General features: G+C 47.6%; 1 protein-coding gene across 1 annotated transcript in view; it reads left to right on the plus strand.

Annotated features, from left to right (window-relative positions):
• NLRC5 (NLR family CARD domain containing 5) overlaps positions 1-12274 on the plus strand; it is a 38712-nt gene extending 26438 nt beyond the window's left edge. Inside the window, exons 34-48 of the mRNA XM_027646521.1 lie at positions 419-499; positions 1028-1111; positions 1507-1590; positions 2233-2316; positions 2973-3056; positions 3153-3236; positions 3908-3991; positions 4639-4722; positions 5587-5670; positions 6212-6295; positions 7648-7731; positions 7880-7963; positions 8873-8956; positions 9840-9923; positions 10962-12274. Of these exons, the coding sequence (XP_027502322.1) occupies positions 419-499; positions 1028-1111; positions 1507-1590; positions 2233-2316; positions 2973-3056; positions 3153-3236; positions 3908-3991; positions 4639-4722; positions 5587-5670; positions 6212-6295; positions 7648-7731; positions 7880-7963; positions 8873-8956; positions 9840-9923; positions 10962-11043 (1255 nt within the window). The 3' untranslated portion in view covers positions 11044-12274. The remainder of the gene's footprint in view (positions 1-418; positions 500-1027; positions 1112-1506; positions 1591-2232; positions 2317-2972; positions 3057-3152; positions 3237-3907; positions 3992-4638; positions 4723-5586; positions 5671-6211; positions 6296-7647; positions 7732-7879; positions 7964-8872; positions 8957-9839; positions 9924-10961) is intronic.
• Positions 12275-15050: the final 2776 nt, after the last annotated feature.

Below are 15050 nucleotides of genomic sequence, written 5' to 3' on the forward strand. Positions count from 1 at the left end.
TTTACTTTTAGCCCCATACTTGTAAGGAAATGGGATTGAAGCCAGCACTTGATCTTGATCTTCTGTTCTTTATTCACTGTCTGTACTGCATTTATGAGCTACTGGCCAACTTGAAGCAAGTTTAACCCAAATGTCTGGTGGGTAGATGTGCTTAGCATGTTTGTGGTCACACACCTCAGAAGGTTTAATGGAAAGGAGGCCGTGTTCCTGGTGTCCTTTGGGAGAAAGGATGCCAAGATTAGGCTGGCTTTGGAACTAGTTTAAACATTGCAAACCTCTTCAGAGATGGGTGGTTGGCATTCATGAATCAGCATAGTCCCATCCCATCCAGTCCTCCTGATTTTTTAATGGAAAATAGTGTTTTCTCTCCCTCAAGAGTTCACAGGTTTATGATATTCTCTGATCTCTACCTGTCCAGGATATGTAAAAATAAAACCCTCTTCCAATTAGACGTAAGATTCCCACACTGCCTGGAGAAGGTGGAATCTGTCGTTAGCAGGTGAGAAAGCAACTATTTACCATTATTTTCTGCTTGTTCTGAAGCTCTGTGTGGGCTGAAAAATATCTTCAGAGCTGGTCTCCATGGGTTCAGTCTCAGAGTGTCTCTGTGCCGCACATGTGGAAGAAACCTTATTCATCTGCACATGTCTTCTGGGCTGCTCTCCTTCAGGTCCATACTGAACCTGCATGAGGGAAAAATATCCACCTTCCCTGCAGGACCGGGAGCACTCGGGAAGCAGGAGCACTTTGAAAACTCTTAAGACATGCTGGCTTCTGCAGGAGTGTGCAGGGAGAGCAGCATTAGTGTCTTTTTCCCTCTGTGCAGCTGAAGAAGGTGGCAGATGTCACCTTGGGCAGTGAGGACGGGCTGTGTTTCTCTACACTGGGCTGTGACATAAATGGGACGTGGCAGGAGAGCCCTGGGTGGGCTCTTGAAAGCCCTGATCTGTCCCTAAGCCTGGCCCTGAGGGGCACCAGGTGCTGCTGATCCTCATGGGCAGTCCTGTTGTGTGTTTGTCTCCTGCAGATTGAGTCAGTGCAAGCCAGAAATCAAGCAAACTTCCTTCTGCCAAAGAGTTTGGGAAAAATGTGCTCAGCTTCAGGAATTGAGGTGAGTGCTGTCATAGGCATTGCAAAGGATTTTTTGGGAGGGGAATAACTTGTCCTAGTGAGTGCAGGAGAGCACACAGCAGGGTGTGGAGAGGCCAGTGCAAGGTCCCAGTCCCTGCCCTCTAGGTCCCCTACTTGGAGTGTTTGAATGGAAAACAGAAAAGACCCACAGACCTGGTGGCTTCCTGGTGTATCCCTTGAAGTCATCTAAATCCCCTTATGCCCAGATAACCTACATTTTCTCACCATGGCTGGGAGCTCCCCTGGGACCTTGCCAAGCATCAGTGTGCCGCTTCCTTAATGTCCCTGCACTGGTGTGCTTTAGCTGTGGGCTTGGCACAGACCTTTGGTCACCAGTGGATGGCAAAGCCCGGAATTGTTGTTCTCTTCTTACAGATGGTCTCATGTGGAACTCCATGAGGATGAAGCAGAAATGCTAGTCAGGGTTTTGCTACCTCTTCCAGAGCTGAAGAGGTTTGGGTATGTTCTCAGCTGTGGTCTTTTCCACATATTTATTATTTGCTCAGCTCTGTGCCTCACACCAATCCGCTCTGAACCCTCCTTGTCTGGAATATGACCCTGAGCTCCGGGATCTGGGAGAGATGTCTAGGTTGCAAACTCAACAGCTCTCTACAGTTAATGCTAAAGGTGGTCTTAAGTGCACCACGTGAATGTCCTGAGGCTTTTTCCTTTCCCCTTTTTTTGAAGTGAAAGCAATTTGAGACCGAGACCTTGGCTTTGGTTAACACTGTAGTTAAGTTTGTACCACCCCACTGTGTAAAAAAGCTTCTTCTGGTTTGAGCAGCCTTTTCACAGCCCTCTTCAAAAGCTTGTAGGGCTTGTAAAGGGCATCTCTGCCCGGTGAAATTCTGGGGATTGTTTGGCCCAGGCAGTGCTCCAGGCAGAGACTGTGCTCTTTGGTACATGTACATCATGTGAGCACCTCTGAACTGCCTGGTCCTCTTAGTCCTGCAATGGGAGGTGTGGAAATCTCTCCAAACTTACTGGTCCCTGATGTCTATGTTGGATGGGGTGTGGAAGAGGGCAACTTGGCTGTCAGTGGAGTAAACTCTTTTTCAGCGTGCTGAGACCCAATCTTCTTTGATCCTTGCTGTTTTGCAGGCTGACCTGTAGCAGTATTATGACAACTGGAACTGATAATTTGATCATGGGCTTGCAGAATTGCCAGGCCATTGAAGAGCTCAAGTGAGTGTGTTATTACCAGTCTGTCCAGAGTCTGATGGCTCCTTCTAGAAGCTTTAGTTAAACAGCAGCTTCTCTTTTCCTGTACTGTGGACAGATGTACTTTGTGTGTACAGATGACTTCTGATAGGGAAGAAGAAACAATTCCTTTTTCCTTACAATGAATAGTGAGTGAGACAGAGATCACTAGTCTGTGGCAGGGAATTCCAGCAGAGAAATTAAATGTTTTGGTAGTGTTTCTGCATGGATCTTGTCCCAGCTGGGAGGAAGTGTTTCCCATGCAGTAATCCCAGAAATCCTGGAGGATGACCTGGATGCCTTCACACAGAGGTTGGTTTTCCAGGCCCCTACATGTGGAGCATCCTTCTGAGATGAAGTGCCACTGCACTGTGTGTCACTGTCGTGACAGCTTTGCCATCTTGTGGTCACAGTAGCACCTTGCTCCACAAGGGACTGGATTCTTGCTCTGGAGCTTTGGGATTCTCCTGGTATTTTATCAGGATCCAGACACATCCATTAGAATTGCATGAGAGAACAAAACAGAAGATTATTCCCAGGGACTGGAATACACTCCCACGTGTCTCCCACCCTTGTTCTGCCCTCCTCTGCACCGACTGCCCATGGGTAGTGAGTTGTCCCTGTGTTCTTTCATCCTTTAGCCTGGGCTACATGAAGCTCAGCAGCGCTGCCATTCCTAAACTCATGCTGGGACTTTGTGAGATGCCATCTCTGAAAAGGCTCATGTAAGTATGTGACTGCAGTTTGCCTCTAGCCCAGCTTGGGAGGCTGAGTAACAGGAGCTGAATGTCCATTTTTTTTCCTCTGGATGTTGTTTCCAGCTTGAACCACAACAGTATTGGGAATGATGGCTGCTCCAGACTCGCAGAAGCCTTGAGGAATATGCACTACATGGAGGAAATCAAGTAAGTTTCTCCTTTCTTGCAGAGGGGTGACCACTGGTGCCAACATATGGAGAGACCCAAGTGTGAGTGTGGAAACAAAAGCAGGGAGGCTGCAAAATGCTTATGTATGAGGTACCTTGGACCAGAGGAAAGCAGAACTTGATGTTCAGAAGAGGAAAATTCGTTCTTATCCCACTCTGCTGCAGTCACATAACAAATGGATTAAACAGCCTCTGGATTTAAATCTTCCCTGGGATCCAGAATAGGGCTAGAGGCCCCCTTCTCTCCTGGGAGAGCCTCAGACCCAGCACTTGCTCCATCTGAAAAGATCTGAATGTGAAGCCAACCCCAGGCTTCCTCTGCTTTTCCCCCTCTTTCCCTTGCCAGATGCTGTCCATTCTCCACTCTAGCAGTTTGGAAAATAATAGCAACCTGTTGCTGGTCTTGTTATTATGGTTGAAGTAATTTCCCACCCATCAACAGGATCCAGTAATTTTGATTGTTCTTTGCAAATCTTTTAATACCTCATTAACACCTATTAATCTTTCATGAGATAGTCAAGACAAACAGCTCTTTGATTCTGCTGCCAAGGTCTGAGGTGTCATCCAGCAGATGGGAGACATTAAATAAGATCTCCTGCTTGGCCTGGTACTTTGTGCTTTCCTTTACAACACAGCCTCTCTTCTTTAAAGTTTAAGCCACAACGAGATTGGAGATCCAGGTCTGATAAATCTAACTGCTGTCCTGCTGGAAATGCAAAACCTGAAGAAAATCAAGTGAGTCTCTTTGTTTTGTTCCAGCTGTTTTGGTCATGGCCACAGTTGGTGGAGAAGCTTGTGTGGGAATCCTTGTGCTGCCTTCTCCTAGACAATGTTCCATTGTCTGGCTCAGTTGTGTCCTGGAAAGTAAATGTATGGGGAATTGTACAAGTCTCATATCCAGGCAGCACCTTTCCTTGCACCAGTGTGGGGGCCCCCAGTGTTGCCACACTGCTTTGAGTTACTGGTAGAAGTAGAGGTGATAATGAGAATTTGCCAAAGACAGGACACATTATCTAGACAAGGATTTAAACTGTCCCTTCCCCAGGGGAACAGAAATTAGAGCACCCAGGCTCTTTGTTAGGCTCGTCTCTGGGGTGTGCCTTGTAACGTTTTGAAATTAAAAACCTGGAAATGACTTGAAACAAGAAAAGGAAATTCCCATTTCTGTCTGGGAGAGGGAAAACTGCTCCTTCCTCTCAGTACCTGCAGGGCCTCATCACTTGACAACAGCACTACAAATCCCCAAACCATTTCCCAGTGACCTGTGTAGCCCTTTATTGCAGTGACCCAAGTCTCCCATCACACCAGGCAAACAGTGAAATATCTTAAGCTGGTACATTCTGGTTCTCATTTAGTCACTGAGAATCTCATGCTTATTTTAGCCTTTCAGGGAACTGTCCTAGTCCTGCTGGAGGGGAAAAGCTGATGGAAGCTCTTGCCCATTGCAAGCACATCGAGGAGTTACTGTAAGTGTGTCATTTCCAATGTCCCTTCAGGAAGCTGGGCCAAAATCAAGGCACAGAAAACAAATCTGATATGGCTCCAGTAAGACCAGGGTCAGTTTTACCCCTGATTCTTATGTGAACAGGGTAAAAACTCTCTGCTACACAGGAAAGGAATGTGTGGTTCTGGGTGTGGGAGCTCTGGGGGTTGGTTGTTCACTGGATTCTCTCAGAGATTTCCAAGAACTGTACAGTCAACATTAGTGGGGAGGAGGAGATGAATCTGTGGTTTTATAGACAATGTCACAGGCACAGGGGCTGTGCAGTGCCTGTGTTGCCCAAGGAATCAGCATTAATCTGTGTGGCTGCAGAGCTGGAGGGAAGACAACAGAGAGAGGCTTTACACAACCAGATGTGTTGGCATTCCATTCCAGACCAGTTTATAGAACATACGTGTCCTGCCCTATTAAATAAACAAAATTTAAAAATAGGCAAATCAGAAAAAGTTACATTTAAAACACTGGAACTGCCCATGTAACCTTCAGATTACAGTATGTGGACTAAGGGCACATATGAAAAAGTGCTTGAAAAGACTGAACCTTTCAGTTCAATTCCAGCTCAGCTCAGTCAGAGAGGGACATCAGTGTGCTCCTGGAAAGTGCAAGTCACTTTTACTTCCCTGTTTGACTTCTGCAGGATTACAAAACCTCATTGTTCCTTCCTCCCACCCTCAGTGCCCTTTGAATCATGGGCATTGACTCCTTTCAGCATAGTCCCATGCACATGTGGGTGAGGAATGGGGGTCACACATCTGTGTGGGTGACACACAGGTGAGGAATGAGGCTCTGTACCTCACTGCCAGTAACATTTCATTTCTGCTTCTTCCAGGCTGTCAAGGAATGGTTTTGGAGACAGGACAGCAGCAACACTTGCCCTCTCTCTGCCTCATATGACCAAACTGAAGATCCTACAGTAAGTGTCAACCTCTGCCCCAGGAAGGCTGGATATCCTAGAGAATATGGGGTATCGTTGAAAGAAGCAATGGAAAAAGGCATAGGCTGTGGTGGTGCACTGATCTCTTGTTTAGACAGTAATTTAAGGGTGCCAGGATTGAGAAACCCTCCACTGTACTCTGTTGTCAGAGTCACATAAATTATTCTTGCTAAATCTCTTCCAGCATTAGCTTTAGAGATGAACCAGGTAGTGGATACACAGAAAAATAAGCCTTAAAATTGTTTTTGAGTATCTTAGTTTCTGACTGCCCTCTTGTTTTGGAGGAACCTAAGCCTTTGTGTTTGCAGTGACTGCCTGACTGTGCTTTGCTGGCCCCCACTGTTGCCTCCCTGTTTTCCAGACTTTTTCTTTAAGACTAATCCACAAGGATCCCAGGTGGTTACCGATACCGGGCTTTGGTTCAAAAGATTAGCAGTTTTCTTCTTGGCAAGTTAAATGTGAGCTTTTGTTACAGCTTTGTTCCAAAATAATCCTCCAATGCTTATGTTTCCTTTATTAGCTTGCAGCACAGTAACATCAGGCAGGCAGGAGGGCTGGAGTTGGCCAGAGCCCTGGTGGTGTGTGAGCTGCTGGAAGAGATAAGGTGGGTCATGGCAGGTGCACTTGGGATGGTGCCAAATGTATCCTGGAATCACAGAGTGGTTGGGGTTGGAAGGGACCTTCGGTGATCATCTCGTTCCAACACCCTGCCATGGGCAGGGACACCTTCCACTATCCCAGGTTGCTCCAAGCCCCATCCAACCTGGCCTTGGACACTTCCAATGGATGGGGCAGCCACAGCTTCTCTGGGCAACCTGTGCCAGGGCCTCACCACCCTCACAGGGACAAATTTCTTCCTTGTATCTAATCTGATCCTGCCCTCTATCAGTTTGAAGCCATTTCCCATTGTCCTGTCACTCTGTGCCCTTGTCCAAAGCCCCTTTCCAGCTCCCTTGTAGCCCCTTTAGGTACTGAAAGGAGCTCTAAGGCTTCCCCAGAGCCTTCTCTTCTCCACACTGAGAATGGACTGGGATCAGTCTGTGGGTGGGGAATCATTTCAGCTCACTGAGGCTGTCACACAGGCTCTTTCCATGCTCAGGTGCATCTGCAGAGGGCAATCACTCCACCTGTCCTACACTTTCCATAGGATGAGAGGAGACACTCTCTGAAGGTCACTGCAGTGCATGATCACCCCTGCACAGCTTAGATCACCCCAGATGTTAAACCCTGTCTGCCAGTGCTGTTTGCTGGGCTTTGTGCAGCCATGTGCCTTGGAGCTGCTGTGTGCAGTAACCTGGGGAGCAGTAGAATTTCTAAATATGGAACTGAAAGTGTAAAGGTGATGGGAATTAACTCTTCCTGCTGCATCCTTGATGCCAGCATTCTTTGCTATGTGTTTGTTGTTCAATTACAAGTTGAATTGGGGTGTTGGTAACTGAGGTGTGAGAGATGCTAGTTTAGGGGAGGGACTGCCACGGACTGTGTGTGCTGGTAGGTGAGAGCAGCACAACCTGGTGAAGGCTGGGAGGCAGTTACTGCTCCTCCTGAGTTTTGAGAGCCATGTCTTCTTCCCACTCTCCCTTATCATTATTTCCTCTCAAGTCACACCAGTCTTTAACTCCAGTATAGCTTTTTATTTCCAATTTCACACACAACACACGATGTGCTGGAGGTCTGCCCTTCTTAGCCACTGATCTGCAAGCAGTTAGTTCACTGCTGCATGGACTGAGGTTGTGAGTTACAACAGGGCTGTCATTTCCATTTTACCAAGCAGTGATTTGCCCTAGAATTGCTGTGTACTGATCTGGCTCATCCCTCTTGTCTGCAGAGTCCTCGCTTAGTCTGGATTCTAGTTATTGACTTGCTAGTTCACATATTTACATTTTCGTGGTGGGTTTTCTCTGACTGTACCTGCTTTTTCTGCTCCCATTCAAAGCTTTTCCATTACTCTTACAGTTTATCAGAAAATGACCTTGGAGAACAAAGTATCCATGCCCTGTCCAAGGGGCTGCCATGCTTGGGACACCTCCGGAAGATCGAGTGAGTACCCGGGCACCGAGGGCTGCCAGGGCAGAGTGTGGCTGGTGTTGGCAGCAATGCCAGGGCAGGAGCACAGCAGATAGTGCTGGTGCCCTATTCCCCATGGGCTCTGACACCAGCACGCTGTGCCCTCTGTCTTTTCTCTCAGCTTGAAATTCTGTGGAATCACTGATGATGCTTCAAAATCACTTTCTCAAGGCTTCCGACAGTGCCCTTCCATGGAGGAGATAATGTGAGTGTGGGGATGGATGGGGAGACCCTTCAACACACAGGTCACTCATGTCAGCTCCTATTTGCAACTGCAGTGCACTTCTGACCCTGCTAAATGCTTGTTGATACTTCCCATTGAGTTCTTTTCAGTTGTAAATTTACTAGTAATTTACTAATTGATGAAATACACTGCTAAAAATTTTTGGTATAACTAGCGACTTACTGGAAGCTGGATGTGAGGAGCTGAACAGAATATGGAGGAAAACACTCATGTTCAGACTCTGCCCCATGGTCACTAGTCTTTCAGCATCTGCTTTGCAGGGCAGCACGAATTCCCCATCTAGCTCTTTATGGTCCAGTTCTTGCCTCTGTTTTTTTACAGAGGTCCAGAGCAGAGCAGGCTGCTTATCAAGTAGCAAAGACAGGATCTAAAGAACTTTCTCACTTGCTAATACATCAAAAAGTTAAAACCCTAATCCTTCAAGAGCCCTGCAAGCTATCCTTTGAAAAGAGCTCAGAATCAACAGGCAGCTGTAAGAGCAGGTCAGAGAGGCATTTTAGCTGCTGCAGTAGTTTAACACCACTGGCACAAGGAGGAGTGGCCCTGGGATAAAGCTGTGTGCTCAGCAGTCATTTCCATATCTCTTTCCCTGGGCCTGCAGGACTCTGAGATAACCACAGCCCACAGGCTCTGTGGTGACACTCCCTGGTGTCTTATCATACGTGCAAATATGTGGTCAAATGGAGAAAACTTCTCAAAATAAATCTTATAATCCAGGGGAATGCTTACCTGGCATGATAAGAGGGCGATTAGCTTTGGTAAACAGGCCAATCTATGAGGGGGTCAAATCACAGCAGTGGTACTAATGGTAGGTAGCATCTGCTTGTGTTTATCCACTGACTCATGGCTGGGATTTCTTGTCTGCCTTAGTCTGTCTTGGAATGCCCTTGGAGATGGAGGAGCCCGAGAGCTGGCCAGTGCTCTCCCAGAGATGGAAAAGCTGAAGGTGTTAGAGTGAGTACAGCCCTGAGAGCAACCCTGGGAAGACTTGTTTTTCTGTCACTGAGCCTTCGGTCACAGGACTTCCAAAAGGGGACATACATCAGGAATAACAGACAGACAGGCTGCTGCAGTTTAGCTTCCTGCTGAGTCTGCTCCATGCACCAAGGGCCAGCCTTGCCTGGGTGATACTCTTGAAGCAGCACTGATTTTGCTTAAGGTGGTTGGGGCATGGGTATCTAAGCAGAAGTTAAGGTGTGAAGGTCTCCTCTTTGAGATATGAGAGACAAACTAGTATTTCTAAAACATGACTCATGTCATCTAATGACCTCAGGTGAGCTGCTTCCTGCAAGCTTTTTTCTTCTCTTGAGTGTCTGGGATGGTCTAGATGGGTACTATGCTCAGAGAACCTTCCTTTGTGGCTCTTTGGAATACGTGGTGCACATCTTCCATCTCTCAGATATATGAAAATATCAATCTGTGGGTCATAGGGTCAGGAAATGAGTTTAGTTTGTCTTGTGAAGGGAAACCACACACTGGACTGTTTCACAGGTACAAGGGGGAAGGTTGTGTATGAGGCAGAAGTGGTTACTGGCAATTTTGGCACCAGGTTCGCTGTGGGTTCTCTTAGAGTGCTCCAAGGGCAAGAGATCTGCTCACAGGTCCTGGTGCTAGAAGGAGATTGCAGGGAGCAGTGCACACACACTCCTACTTGAATAAGTAGGACCATGCTGGTAAAGACGAGGCCGATGTGAGTTGTGTGGCATTGCTGTGCTTGTGCAAAAATGTAGCTGTGGAGCTCTTCTGGGACAGGAAAAGGAGCCAGTGATTATTCAGCTGGTTTCCAAACTACTGGCTTGGTTTGGATTTTAAAACCTTCTTTTGGTTTTTAAAACAGCCTGGAGAAAAATCGCATTGGAGCCTGTGGGGCCACGAAGCTGGCAGAGGAACTTGCCAAGTGCCCGGAAATTCAGTCCATAAGGTGAGCAGGTACCCCAGAGTTCTGAGGTTGGTTTTTGTCTCAGCAGGGAAGTCAGGGCAGATGTGACCCATCCTCCTGGTGCCCTGGGTTATCTGGCATGGAATAGGATATTGCAGGGCACGCAGACACAGGCCAAGTAAGCTGAGGGTTTTCTAGGCCAGCTTCACTTCCTTGGAAAACCCTGTAAAAAAAAGGTCTGAAAAGCTTACTAGCTTTAAATGAGTCAAAAATAAGGACCCAGTTGTCTCCATCAGGAAGTTGTTGCATTCTTTCTTGTAAGTTTTCATTCTCCCATTGCTTCTGGTTTCACTTTTGAGATATATTCCTACCCTGTCCCACTCTGTCCTGGGATCTATATCTCCCAGATACTTGGGCACCTGATTTTTTGTGCTCTTTGTCATTGCATCCAAACCCTGGGTATCAAACTCCCCTAGAAACCTCTTGTAAGAGAGACCCACTCATCCTTCACTCACTTGAAAAGTCACTCTTCTCAGAGGTCCTCTGATAACATTCTGGTAAAACAGGTCCCAGACCCAAGTGTCTGCTCCTGCCTGAGCCGTCTCTGACCCCAAACTGGCTCTGTCTGACCCAGAGCCCCTGGGAATGATTCTGGTCCTGGCTGGAGATTGAAGCCCTGGGTTCCTGCTCAGACTGTCCCTTTGACTCCTCGAGGTAGAGTCCTGGGATGGGCACCTTTGGGTTAGACTACATCAAATGAGGTAGATGAAGAAGGGTGGCTCATGTAAATCAGGTTTCTCCTGTGTGACTCAGTTCTTCCTCTGCTTTCTGAGACCTTACTGGCCTGAGGATTTTTCAAAGCCTTAATCTCTCTCCCAGCTAGATAAGTGATGCCCCCTCAGCGGGCAGGCAGCTGCTGGGCTGCTGATGTGCCACTGGGATATGGCCATACCTCACTCCTGCCTCACCATCAGACATGATCTGGTGGGAGCCCAGGGCTGCCTCTCCCACTGTTTTTGGCAGGGCACCTCCACGCTCACCGTGCTTGGTGCTGCAGTAACATGTTTGCTGTCCTTGCAGGCTGTGGGACAACCCCGTGCCCAAGGGCCTCGCGGAGAGTTTGACGAGCCAAGACCCAAGACTGTGTTTCTCCTTCAGCTAGCAAAGAAGAGCCCTTGCCTGACTTAGGAGTTGCTCCACACCTCCCACTGCCCTAAAAAAAAAAAAATGCACTGAAGAACCCAGGAAATCAAAGTTCCTACACTTAAAACCTGTAACTATTAGGTCTTCCTTTGCTGCACTGAACCAAGTGTGAACACTTTTGTTTGTTTGTTTGTTTTGTCTTTTTCATTTTGGTTTGGTTTTTGTTTGTTTGTTTAATATATATTTTGTTTCTTATGAGCTTTTATTGTACAGAAGATCAAAAGACTGTGAAGAATTGCTGCTGAGCAGGCAATGTTCTTGGTGTAAAAACACTGAAACTCTCTTCAAGGGGGTAACTTTCTGGAAAGTTATTAGCAAATAGTGATGAGAATGTTTGTGTACTAGACACTACCTATTTATTTATTGCCCTAGTGAAAAAGGGACACCAGGCACCTTCATCCAAACTTCATCTGTGTCAAAAGTTAAATATTTATATTTAGGGAGGGGCAGCAAATGAGAGACCCAGAAAGAAGAGAGGTTGTAATTAAGTCACTGGCCATATTTATACTGTGATAACAAAGAAAAGCTGATATTACCATAAATTTCAATGAGAAACTTTAAAGGACTGAAGGTTGTAAAACACCTTTTAAGAAAATGGACTCCTCTGTGTGAGAGGAATGTGCACTACTGACTGTTTTCATGTGGCCTTTTTTAGACCTTTCTGGGGTTTTTGTAAGACTCCATTGCACTAATCTCTTCCAGGAGATACAAGGGGTCAGTTAGCTTGAAACACTGTCCATGTGATAGATCCTTCAAGCCTCTACAATCCCCCAAATCCCAAAGCCTACGTGTTGCTGGGCAATGGATGTTGGACCTGTGGGAACTGGAGGGAGAAGATCCCAGACACTGAGTTTGCTGCTCGATGGAGGAGACAGAACTACAGCTGCCCTTGCCTGCATGGAACACCAGCTTTTGTTACAGGAGTGCGGCCACATTGTTCTCATTATCTGTTAACAAGCATTACAATGTTTTCCTTACGTGTTTGTGCTGTAAATATTTAAATCTCGTGGTGGATTTATTTATGGAATTCTGTTTACGGCGGTGTTTGCCTGGGGAGATGTAACTGATCTGATTTGGGCAGGGCAGGCATCTGGAATGAGATGGAAACGCTGGTCCAGCAAACCTTTGGGCAAAGGACACAAACAGCTGGTGCTGGTTATTCCTGGAGGAGCCTCTGTCCTTATTTAAAGATCAGCATTACACTCTGTGAGATAATGACATCGTGGTGTAGAAGTGGGACACATTTTGCAGAGACTGTATTCTGTAAAGGGTTTAAAAACAAGGACAAAGGAAAAAAGAGGCAGTGAAATTCCTTACCAGACCATAATTCCATTAAGTACCTCAAATCTAAACACTGGCAGTTAGGAAAAGCTTCACCAAATGCGGATTTTATTTTCATCCTGTATTTTCAGTTCTAATTTGCAGGTGTGAGTCTTCCCAGCGACCATCAGAGGATGAGAGTGGCACCAAAGGCAGTGTGATCTACAAGGTAGACACTCCAGAGTTTACCTCATCACAGCTCTCAAGGTGAGCGTGTTTGGAAATACAGGAGGTTGGATGGAGAAGAGAAGGCTCCAGGGAGACCTTAGAGCCCCTTCCAGTGCCTAAAGGAGCTCTGAGAGAGCTGGAGAGGGACTTTGGACAAGGGCCTGAAGTGACAGGACAAGGGGGAATGTCTTCAAACTGACAGAGGGCAAGGTTAGATCAGATATGAGGAAGATATTTTTCCCTTAGAGAGTGGGGAGGCCCTGGCACAGGTTGCGCAGAGAAGCTGTGGCTGCCCCATCCCTGGAAATGTTCAAGGCCAGGCTGGATGGGGCTTGGAGCCACCTGGTCTAGTGTAAGGTGTCCCTGCCCACAGCAGGGGGTTGGAACAAGATGATCTTTAAGCTCCCTTCCAATGGAAACCACTGTATGATAAATGAGAGCCGAGATTCCCCACTGCAGTTCCCCTGATTCTTGAAGTTAGGAAGTGTGCATTTGTACCGTGAGGTTTGCTGCAAATACTGCTGCAGCCTTGCTCTTCACTTCAGGCATTAAAGAGTGCCTCAGAAATTTAACTGCACACCTGCGTTTCTCAGCGTCTCCCCAGAATTGAGGATTACCTCCCAGCCACACATTGGCCTGACCTGAGAGGCAGACCAGCCTGACAGAAGCCAGGGAAAGGACTTGCAGGAACTCACAGCATCTTTTCCAGAACACCAGGTGTCAGCAAAACCCCAGAAATGGGGAGTGGTTGTCTGTAATCCAGCGGTTCTGGGTGAAGATGGGCTCTGTGCCGTGCTTTGTGTGCGTGGGTTGCGTTTTTCGAAAACGAGATTTGAACTGAGTTGTTCGTGAACCACAACAACGAAATCGCTCAGGGGTTCCTTTCTTACATCCAACGCCCAGGATTTTGGGGGGCGTGCTTCCCATTTCCACCGTGCTGCTGATGCCCGTGTTCCAGCTTGTGCTCGTGTCTGAAAGTTTCCGAGGGGAACCTGGGGGCTTCGTCCAATTTTGAGGAGTTAAATGAACCTTCTGGTGTGCAGGAAGACGTGAGACCATCAGGGATTGTGGGGGATGGCCGAGCACCAAACCCATTCCCAACCAGCCCTAATTACCATGGGCCATTTTTAGAGCTGTTACTATTGGGTTTCAGATTTATCGTGGTCCAAAAATGGAAATGCATCAGGACACTCCGCACACCCCTATTGTTTCAGGCTGCCTGCAGTCTCCGGAAGACAATGTCTGAGCTAGTCAGTACTGGTTTCATACACAGAAGGGATTTTGCCCCCTGAGACCAGATTCTTTAGAAAGAAATACTCTGCTGTAAATAAACAGGCTGCTGGAGGGCGGGAGGGAACCCGGGTTTTGTGCTGGGGAACAGCTGGAGCCAGGCTGGGATGGGCTCCTGCACACGATGGCGGCTGCTCCAAAGAGCTGGAAATGCAGCTGCTGTTTCCCCTCTGCTTAAAACCGGTTCCAGGTAGTCCTGAACTTGCTATGACTTGGAGGCATCATGCTGGGCAGGAGGGAAAACACAGGAAAAACTGATTCGGGAGGAAACAGGCACAGTGGTATTTGGGAAACACTGTCTGAGTCTCCCTTTTCCTCCAAAAGTGACATTTTAAGCCACAGGCAAGGAGGTAGGAGGGCAGGTCTGGCACAGACCCCACTTCCACTGAATTCCTCTTTCAGGCACAACCTTGTCCCTCCTGGTGATAGTTTCTGTCTGGGTTTACACAGAAAGAAGGGGGCTCCTAAAAATTAGGCTCAGCTTTTAGTTGGACGTTGCCTGTCGTGTTGCCAGTGCTGGGCAGGAAAACTGGTGACCCCTGAGCCCATCCCTGTGTCTGCTGCCCCACTCTTGGCATGCCAGGAAAGGACTGGGGCTGGCAGAGGGGGCACCTTGTCTGTGCTGAAAGCCAAGGTGCCTTGTAACTCCTTGGCCTTTCACAGCTCAAGCTGAAGGAGGGGAAAGTATTCCAGCAGGCTGGAGGGAATATGGGACTTGCTTATTTGCCCATGATCTTCTGAAGAGCCCACAGTAAAGGGCTCTGAACAAATATAGACAGTTTATTTAATCGGCAGCCTCAGAGGGAGGCTTCCAGCCTTATTACTCTATTTCCATATCAAAAATATCTATATAAATATCCTGGATGCCTGATGATGTGTCATCCAGGCGCCGGGTGAGGTTGCCAGTGGCACGTTGGGGTCAAACCCCTGTGGTACCTGCCTTGAAGGCTCTTTTGGGCGAGCAGGGTGAGGGGTCAGTGTGACACTGGCCAGCACTGTGACTCGAGTTCCCCTTCACTTCTGGGGTGTGCATTCAGGGCCTGCTTGTTTTCCTTCTTTATCCAGCTTTTCCACACAGGAAGCGGCACCAAAGGGACACCGAGGTCCTGCCCTGAACCTCGTCACGATTTTAGCAGTGGGAGCAGGGAGAACCCCTCTAGCACCCAAACAGCACAAACCCCCACGTTT

Source organism: Corapipo altera, unplaced genomic scaffold (genome assembly GCF_003945725.1).
Source record: "Corapipo altera isolate COAL_440 unplaced genomic scaffold, ASM394572v1 62, whole genome shotgun sequence".
Taxonomy (NCBI): Eukaryota; Metazoa; Chordata; class Aves; order Passeriformes; family Pipridae; genus Corapipo; species Corapipo altera.